Below are 10,040 nucleotides of genomic sequence, written 5' to 3'. Positions count from 1 at the left end.
AAACTTCGTATTTATGATGGTGGTGAAAGGTTTGAGAACCTGTGCTCAACATTTAAATGTTTCAGAGCAATATCATCTATAGAATAATCAGTCAGATACCAACAAACATGGGATGGTAGACTACAAATAATATAGTCTGAAGATACTTGGCCAAACTGAATATCTAATAAGATCAATGAGGATAAAAAGGATAAGAAACAGGAATAAATAATCATATTTAAAAGCCATAAATTATCAGATACAACCAGCCACAGAGACAATATCAATCACTAAATCATATAAACTGGCTTTATTAAACGTTAGATCTCTGTCAGGAGAATCATTATTAATGAATGACTTAATTACTGACAATAATCTTGATGTTATGTTTTTAACAGAAACATAGTTAAATTAATTTAATGAAGCAACTATTCTGATAAGAGTTGACGTCTCCAAACTAAAATTTTCTTTGTGAGAACAGGCAGCAAAGGAAAGGTAGAAGAGTGGCAACATTGTTTAGTGATTCACTAAAGTGTAAAAAGGTGTTTCTGGGAAAATTTGACTCTTTTGAATATTTGGCTTTCCAGGTACAGTCCGGTACGAACTATGTTTCTAAATGTTTACAGGCCTCCAAAGTCCAAATCAAACTTTTTAAAATGATTTTAATGACCTCCTATCTGTGATATGTGTTTATTATGACTGTTTAATTATTGTGGGAGACTTCAACTTTCACGTTGACAACCCTGAAGACAGAAGTGCAAAAGAACTGTGTGACACACTTAGAAACTTTGGTTTAACTCAACATGTTAAACAACCAATGCACAAACAAGGACATATTTTACACTTGATCATCACTAAGGGTCTAAACATTTCCAAGGTCAATGTAAATGATGTTGCCCTATTTGATCACTTTTCTGATATATTTGAAAGCATAATTTCCAGTGACTCAGTTAGCTAAAGGGACATCATAAGAAAACACGTCTTTAAGGATGATGCCACTGAAACCTTTAACCAAGCTTACTCTTCTACTTTCACTTTGTCCTGTAACTCAGTAGATTAACTAGTAGATAACTTTCATTCTAAAGTCTTAGACACCATTGACTGCATTGCTCCAATTAAAGTGAAGGTTGTTTCTGGGAAGAAAAAATCTCTGTGGAGAAGTGCTCCAGCTGTTAGAAGTGAAAAAAGGAAGTGTTGAAAAGCTGAACGCAGGTGGAGAAAGACTAGACTCCAGGTTCACTATAGCCCCGTTTACACTACCCTTGTTAAACCGATCCATGCCAAGCTCGGTCCGAGCTTGGCATGGATCGGTTTAACAAGGGTAGTGTAAACGGGGTATATGACATCTATAAAGATAGACTTTACAGATATAACTTACAACTGAAAAATATAAGTAAATCTTTCTTCTCTGAGATCATCAACAAAACTATTAATAATACTTATGCCTTATTTACCACGGTCAACAGGTTAACAAACCCTCCTGTGTTTGTGGCTTCTGAACTCCACCAGGGCCTGTAATGAATTTGCTAACTCCAAAGGATCAGAGGAGCAGTCTGTACATGTCAAGCTCAGTACCAAAGAAGTCTCCATCTAGAACTGATTTTTACAAAATGTCCCAATTCAGCCACATAAACTACAAAAGCTTAGAGCAGATCATTCACCAGCTAAGATCCTCCTCCTGCTGCCTTGATGTTCTACCTAAAGGTATCTTAAGTTTTGCCTGTCATAGCGTCTGATTTGACTCAGATAATAAACACGTCCCTTCTGTCAGGTGTTTTCCCCCAGTCTATAAAAACAGAAATGATCAAATTGCTGGTGAAGATTCTCAGTCATCCAGGTCATGGTCATTCCAAAAAAAGTAAAAAACAAAGCAACTGGACTTGTTTTTCATAGTTGAAGACGTTTCGCTTCCTCTCCAGGAAGCTTTCTCAATTCAAAAAGTCTGGAGTAATGTGGAGTAACAAGCTTTATATTACTGCCTAACAAAGGCCTTGCAATGGCTTAGATAACATGCAAATTCAACAGAAAAAGGTCCACCCCTTAGTAATGGGCGGTCGTTAAAGTCATTAAGCCAGCAGATTGAACCGAAACTGGTCCACTCCTCTGTAACAAGGAGTTGTTAGGGTTGTTATTGGCCTGGTTTAAAGGAACGATGTATTGATCACCCGAATGAGGGTGAGAATTGAGGTGATGATTGGCCGGGATTAATCCTATAGCTGTATTGTAAGTTTTTGAGAGTTGGAACCTAAGGCCTGCTCCTCTGTTTAAGATTGTTTTCTCTCTCTTGACGTAGATGGCTTCCTTCAAATGTCTTCAACTACGAAAAACAAGTCCAGTTGTTTTGTTTTTTACTTTTTTTGGAAAGCAATTATCAAACCACTCCTGAAAAAGAACAGTTTAGACAAATTACTTCTGCAGAACTACAGGCCCCTCTCAAACCTCCCCTTTACCAGTAATATCATTGAAAAAGCTGTTTTTTAACAAGTAAACACCTTCCTAACAAAGACCAACCGCTTTGACGTTTTCTAGTCAGGTTTCCGTGCTCACCACAGTACAAAGACCTCCCTTGTCAAGGTGCTTAATGACATCCAAATAAATGCAGACTGTGGAAGAACCACCGTGCTGGTACTATTGGACCTCAGTGCAGCATTCGACACCATTGATCATTCTCTTAGAGAGCCTTGAAAAGTAGGTCGGCCTTTCTGGTACAAAACTGGTTTAAATCCTACTTAAAGGACGGGGACTTTTTTGTGTAAGTAGGTAACTTTAAATCCCAGATGACAAAAATAACATGTGGGATTACCCAAGGGTCCATCCTGGCTCCCCTCCTGTTCAACATCTACATGCTCCCTCTGGCTCAGATCATAAAAAACAACAGCATCAGCTACCATAACTACGCAGATGACACACAGCTTTACATCACCATGTCACCAGGTGACAGAGAACCCATGCAAACGCTGAATAAATGATTACAAGAAATCAATGCACTGACGTGCCAAAAATTTCTTCAATTGAATAAAAACAAAACTGAAGTAATAATTTTTGGACCAATAGAGGAGAGATCAAAAGTTAGCACACAGCTTCAGTCGCTTCAGCTAAAAACCACTGATCAGGCCCGAAATCTGCGAGTAGTGATGGACTCAGAGCTGAACCTCCAAAAGCAGCTAAAGAAAATTACAAGGTCGGCTTTTTATCACCTGAGGAACATTTCCAGGATTAAAGGACTGATGTCTCAGCAGGATCTGGAAAAACTAATCCATGCGTTTATTTTTAGTAGAATTGATTACTGCAACGGTGTTTTCACAGGTCTGCCTAAAAAGTGGATCAGACAGCTGCAGCTGATCCAGAACGCTGCTGCCTGCATCCTCACTAATACTAAGAAAGTAGAGCACATCACCCCAGTTCTAAAGTCCTTACACTGGCTCCCTGTATCTCAGAGAATAGACTTTAAAATACTCGTTTAGAAATAGTCTATAAATCCCTAAATGGCTTAGCACCAAAATACATCACAGACTTGTTATCAGTGTATCAACCCTACAGACCACTCAGGTCATCTGGCTCCAGTCTACTCTGCATACCGAGAACCAGAACCAAACACGGAGAAGCAGCATTTAGTTCCTATGCTCCACAAGCCAAGGCATACTAAGCAATTTGAGGACGGTGCTCTGTTCAGCTGAAACAAACACAGAGCTTGCACCTCACCCCAAGCACAGCATCTCCACAGAGATCAAAGTGTCGGCAGCATCAGGCTGCAGGGATGCAAGAAAAAATGGGGGAAAATTCCTTCTTTAGTCATACAAAACTGCTAGAAAGACCCAAAAGTGCACACAGTGGTATTTGCAGCAAACGGTGGTTATTATGTCAGGGGGGTTGAACTTAAATACATTTTTTTTTAGATCTTTCTTGTTATTTTTGAATTGAGCATCACTTTCCTTACAGCTATGCATTACTTTGTGTTGCTCTGTCCCACAAATTCAACTAACATATTTGAAATGTATGTATTCAGGAGTTGTGAACACAGGGCCCTGTATGTGTGGCAGTTTTTCCATCATCTGTTGGCTCAAATGTAAACAAAATAAGCAACAACAAAAACAGCAATCTCGTTGTAATGAAAGAAAGAAAAACTGGTAATTTCTGCTCTCCTTATTACATCACAATCTATCTCATTACAAACAAATTTGGAAACACGTTTATTTCAGAGAGAACACGCCCTCGCTGTGGGATCAAAGTGATTAAGATGTCCCAGCTGGAGAAAAGGGTGGTTTCCCAACGCCCTCAGCTTGGAGAAAAGGGTCTGACAGCATTTTTCCCCTTATGAGTCCAGCGAGACTTGGGTGTACCCAGCCGTCTTGCTGGACTTCGCGTTCCTGTTAGGGGACTTCAGTAAAAGTCCTAGTTTGTTCATAACCAGGTTGATGTTTAAACGTAGGGCTGTTGTGAGGGCACTATATCCAAAGTCCATCAACCCTCCCACGCCTACGATCATTTGGCCCGGACGATAAAGACATGGCAAGAGAAAGGAGACCAAATGAACTCCCTCTTATTAAATCCCAAGGATTGTTCCAAGGGCCACTCCAATGCTGGAACCACCGTCCTAAGCAGGTTTTAAGCCAAAGTGGAAACAAATGGATTTAGGGACTCTAAGCCAAAGGATTAGAAATCTAAAGTCTTTATAAACTAAATAATTTATTTCACCTCTAAACATGAAATCAGTTGACAATGTAGGCCAAAATTAGCCTTCACTCACTTGTGCTCAGTGACGGCTTTGTCCAGACGGCTGAACACGTCGTGGAACAGAATGCAGCTCGATTTGCTGTTGATGTCGTGTCCATAGGCTCTTTTCCAAAACTGCTTCAGATCGAGTGCGAACTCCATAACCTGTTAAACCAGATTTAAGAAAAAGAGAAAATTAAATTGGGACACACGTGTACAGGGCAACCTTCCCGGTTTGAGATGGGGAGATTGTGCAAGTCTAACCGAGCATTACGGGCCTGCTTGTAAGAACAGACGCAGGCAGTTACATGTGGCCGGGACATTTTTAAAAGACGTATCACTGTGAGAAATCAGAGAATGCCTTTTCATCTGAGAATGAAACGTGTCATGATAAGACAGTGATGGCATAGAAAGAACTAATGTAATGCCCTTGTAGCAGAGCCGAAGGTAATGTGCCAATATCTAATAACGTGTGTATGTATGTGTGTGTGTGTGTGTGTGTGTGTATAATTTTAGGATGTACTATGACATGCACATCCCTTTCAAACAAAGACATATTTGTTTAATTGAAATATTGCTCGCTTAGTTTATTGTTAAGAGGGTAAAGAAGAAAAAAACTTTTTTCTTTGCTGAAACTCTGTGCATTGATTATGATACTATCAAGGCCTATTGTGCAGAGCGGTTTTTTAGATTTTTCTTTCAGAGGATGTTGGCCATGTGTTTTTATGATGCATACAACCCATATCCCTTTGGCTGGAAAAATATAAATACCTAATTATAGTTGCTTATCGGTTATGATAAAAAAAAATTAGATAAATCCAGGTGACATTTCTAAACGTTTTTGGCACTGCACGCTCAGCATTTAATGGACATACCACCTGAATCTGACTGGATCTTATTAAAATCTCGCCAACTGTATCACCAGCACTTTGGAGGCATGCATGTGAGACTCTACCTGTGCATCCTTCTGGTCAAAGAGCCGACACCACGGCGAATTCACCGTCTTGATGGCAAACTCATAAGCACACAGGTAGAAAGCAGCTTCCACCAGATCTGCAGGAAAAAATACAATTTTAATGAACGTGCTTCACAACATGCATCATGTCGCATCTCGGCGGTAAAAACATCCATTGCTGAAAATTCAGAATCCTTTCCTGAAGAATTTTGCAAAGCTTACATACATGTACATGTACATACATACATGCACATACAGGTATGTATACATGCATGTATACATGCATGTATACATACATGTATGCATGCACACATATGTGCATGCATACATGCATACATACAACATTGATGCTGCTGGTTTGATCTTTAAACATCTACCCACATTTTTTTATTTTTTTTATACAAAAACAGGGATTTACTGTACCTTCCTGGAGAAAATGGGTGTGAGACGATTAGGGCCAGGAAACCTTATGTGAGAAAACAGCACCACCTACTGTTTAGGTCATGCACAGTAAAATTCAGTGGGTAACTTTCTGATTATGCTGTAAATGTAAGATATGAAATCTGAGTGGTAACTGACAACATGTAAAATATTCTATTTCATATTCGGTTCAATTAAATGTATTTATGCAAATGTCATCTCTGGGCACTTTACAAGATCAATGCAGACAGGAAGTAGAGCAGTCGGAACCACCAGGAGCTTAACCCGCTCAAGACAGTGGAAGCAACAGCGAACTTCGGGAGAACAGCCCCCACACTCCCCACCCTCACCATCCACAGAAACACTGTGTCTGCTGGGGATCGCTTCTTAGGGACCACCCTTTCCACCTCAGAACCTGAGATGGCCCTCAGACAAGAACACTGATTCACCAAGGACTGCACTTCCTGCAGCCTAAAAAGTAAAGCTGGTCATCTTCTACACGGCCATTATTCAGTCTGTCCTTTGTTCGTCCATCACTGTGTGGTTTGGCTACTCTACAAAACAGGACAGTTCCAAGCTCCAACAAACAATGAGGTCTGCAGAGAGGATTGTCAGGGCTGACATCCCCTCCATCCAGGACTTGAACAGGTCTGGGGTCAGCTAACATCTCTATAAGCTGTGAGCGCTCAAACCAAATTCCAAATTTCTTGGTTGTGCAATCTTGGCCAGTGATGCAGTTCTCAATGGGAATGATGCAACTGTGTTGTGCTCTAAGACACGGAAAATATAGTCAATTACAAGTGTTACCTTCATTTACATAGCGTATATGTAGCGGCTTCGCAGCATCCGCTGCAGGTCTGTTCAGCAACAGCCTTTTCCTCGCTGCTATCAGACTGTTGAACTCTAAACTGGACTCTGAATCACACATGCCCAGAACTGAACTTTATGGCCATTCCACATCATTATGTTGCACTGCAAACGTTGCTGAACTTTTACAATCCATTTAAATTTAAAGGTACACAACTGAACGTTTACTGCTTTTTGCACTATTATTATTTTGCACTGCCAACACTGGACGTTTCAAATTAATGCCTTTTTTGCACCATTATTTTTGCACTATAAAAATAGTGGAACATTCTTCTGCACACTTTAAAAAAAAGGTTTTCTCCTCTGCACTGGTACATCCTTATCACCGCTGCACATTATATTGTAATGTTATTTTATTTCAGTTGCAATCTCATTACATTGTCGTAAGCTGTATGCAACAAAATTTCGTTTTGTACGCACTCTACAAAATGACAATAAAGTTTGTCTAAGTCTAAGTATATAAATTAAATGCAAATTTAGAAGCCCTTTTAATGAAATTCGCAGTAATATGTGCCAAATGGAGACATTTCTGAGGAAATTCTCAAAAAGTCAGTTATGTGATGTATATCACACTCTGCTCTGTCTTGGATTATTATTGTTAGGTTAATACTCAAAGTAAGATTCTTGACTATATTAATTTGACCTAAAAAGCTGAAGTGAGGTCCATGTGAGTTTCGCTGAACATAACATTTTGTTGAATTGATAAACATTTATCATTATAAATATGTGCCACATGTAGTCTTTGGTTCCTTCAATGCATCACTAAGGTATAACTAGATTTTACATTATATTTAATGTCAGAAAGATATATGACGAGATGCATTTTGCTGCTATCTATCACTGTGTATGGATATATATTATGTTGAAAAGGTACTCATGTCTAAAAGATAGAAATCCACCAGTTAGGATTGTCTTTGATAATGATTTCCTCTTTACTTTGAGGTCCAACCTGCAGATTCCAAGAGGAATAAAACATGAATAATAATAATAATAATAATAATAATAATAATAATAATAATAATAATAATAATAATAATAATAATAATGAAAGAGTTATTGATAGACCTTGTAGTTAACAAGATTACAATCAACTTTTGTCCATCAAAACATAGGTCTCAAATCTTTTTCTCAGCTTAAATAAAAGTGAATAACAGGACCTGCTGGTACTTGATTCGTTTAGAGACATTAAACGATGAGAGTTAATTTTTCAGAGATTATTATATTTGAACTAATCCAATTCCTCAGTGTTTTATTTGCTGATCTCCAGTCAGAGCCGATCTAGGGTAAACTAGCTCTTTATGTACTATGTGTCAGAGCTGTTGGTACATTGACGATTAGAAAGACATTGCTGTCAAACAACTCCTGAGACATTTGTGATAATAATGCATTTATAAATCACGAACCTGGCTTTTCAGCAAGGCTGCTTCCGCAGCAAGTTAAAGAGAACAGATCTCGCAAATTGTAATTCCAAACTATAATTTTTTTTAGCTTTAATTGATTTCAAAATGTGTCCTTAACATTTCACAAAAACAACTGGAGGGGTCAAGGTAATGGAGCAGCACAGCGGCAGGCTCACTGCCCAGATTAGAGCAAGATAAGATGGCCATCCCCTTATGTTTGCCTGGGATCTTCTGCTACTGACCATACGTGATGAGATGATACGGGACGTCCAGACGGTCAGCCAGCTTCTCCTGGACCCTCTTCATCTCTGGCCCCCGCTTGAACTTGTCCGCCTCGATCAGAGCTGAAGGGTTCTTATCGACCTCCTCCAGGAACTTGGTGCACTTGTCGAAGAACCTCATGAGCGCGTCGTTCACTGCGTGCTCCACCTCCATATCTGCACGGAAGAAAAGCACATAGGCACAGCTGTCACGCTGGTCCTGCAGGAACAACTGCTGTCGCATCGTTATGGCGGCGGTACCCGGTGGGTCGAGGCAGATGACCGTTCACACCGAGCCTGGTTCTGCTGGAGGTATTTCCTTCCCGTTAAAGGGGAGTTTTCCTCTCCACTGTCGCTTGGTGCTTGCTTGGTATGAGAGATTGCTGCAAAGCCATTGACGATGCAGACGACTCTCCCTGTGGCTCTACGCTCCTTCAGGAGGAGTGAATGCTGCTTGTCAAGACTTGATGCAATCAACTAGGGTTTCCTTAGATAGGGAGATTTTTTTTGACCAATCTGTATAATCTGACCCAATCTGTATAATCTGATCGAATTAGACTTTGGAAAGCGCCTTGAGATGACGCGTTTCATGAATGGGCGCTGTATAAATAAAACTGAATTTAATTGCATTACCTCTGATGGCCCACGCCTCGGTCAGCCCCGCGATGAACGACAGCGTGCTGTTCACGCATCTGTGCTTGGAGCTGGTTATGAACTTGATGCGTCCACCCCGAAGCTTCTCCTCCGCAACCAGGGAGGGGAAGAGCTTGGAGAGCCGGACGGCCAGGTGCCTCAGGTCGTCCACCCCCTTGCGGACCAGGCGGCCGTCCATGTCCTCCGTGTACCACATCCTCCAGTCGCGGATCTCCCGCAGCCAGCTGTCCCGGCCGCCGGTGCTGTTCCGGACCACCCTGTGCACGTCCTGCATCTTCTTCACGTTTTTGGCCGTCGGGTATCGCGTCCCGTGTCTTACGATGGCCGTCAGGTGGATCTGGCGACATTGCGGAGACGGAGGCTGCAGCGCCGAGCTGTTCACAGCGAGTATGTCGTTTATCAGATAAGGGTTCACTTCCTCGTAGCGTCCTTTCGTGCTGAAGTACTGGGCGATGGCCGGTATGTTCGGGTTCTCCCCCGGACCCGCGTCGTAGCAGCAGCTACACCAGGACAACCCGGTTATGGTGGCGAAGTAAAGGCTTTTCCATAACGCGTTCGTCATGATGTCTTCTGAGGTGTGCAGAGAGCGAACACGGCGTGACGTTATTCATGTGGTATTAACCCACCAATCAGAATGGGGGAATTGAAGTGACGCGCAGGAGCGGTTATTGCCCTGGAGGGCCCTTTCTGGTTAAAGGCTGTAAAAAAACCTACAACAATGAAAACATCTTCGCATCCAAAGTAAAATAAATAAATAGAAATTCAAAGCAGACTAAAAAAAGAAGAAGAAGA

General features: G+C 41.0%; 1 protein-coding gene across 1 annotated transcript in view; it reads right to left on the bottom strand.

Moving 5' to 3' along the window:
• minpp1a (multiple inositol-polyphosphate phosphatase 1a) overlaps positions 1 to 9,886 on the bottom strand; it is an 11,570-nt gene extending 1,684 nt beyond the window's left edge. The window contains exons 1-4 of the mRNA XM_012882706.3: positions 9,228 to 9,886; positions 8,577 to 8,771; positions 5,648 to 5,745; positions 4,727 to 4,857 (exon numbers count right to left, since the gene is read on the bottom strand). Coding sequence (XP_012738160.2) covers positions 4,727 to 4,857; positions 5,648 to 5,745; positions 8,577 to 8,771; positions 9,228 to 9,810 — 1,007 coding nt within the window. The 5' untranslated portion in view covers positions 9,811 to 9,886. The remainder of the gene's footprint in view (positions 1 to 4,726; positions 4,858 to 5,647; positions 5,746 to 8,576; positions 8,772 to 9,227) is intronic.
• Between the last annotated feature and the right edge of the window lie 154 nt (positions 9,887 to 10,040).

This window comes from Fundulus heteroclitus, chromosome 22 (assembly GCF_011125445.2).
Source record: "Fundulus heteroclitus isolate FHET01 chromosome 22, MU-UCD_Fhet_4.1, whole genome shotgun sequence".
Taxonomy (NCBI): domain Eukaryota; kingdom Metazoa; phylum Chordata; class Actinopteri; order Cyprinodontiformes; family Fundulidae; genus Fundulus; species Fundulus heteroclitus.
This window is presented reverse-complemented; position numbering and strand designations above follow the sequence as displayed.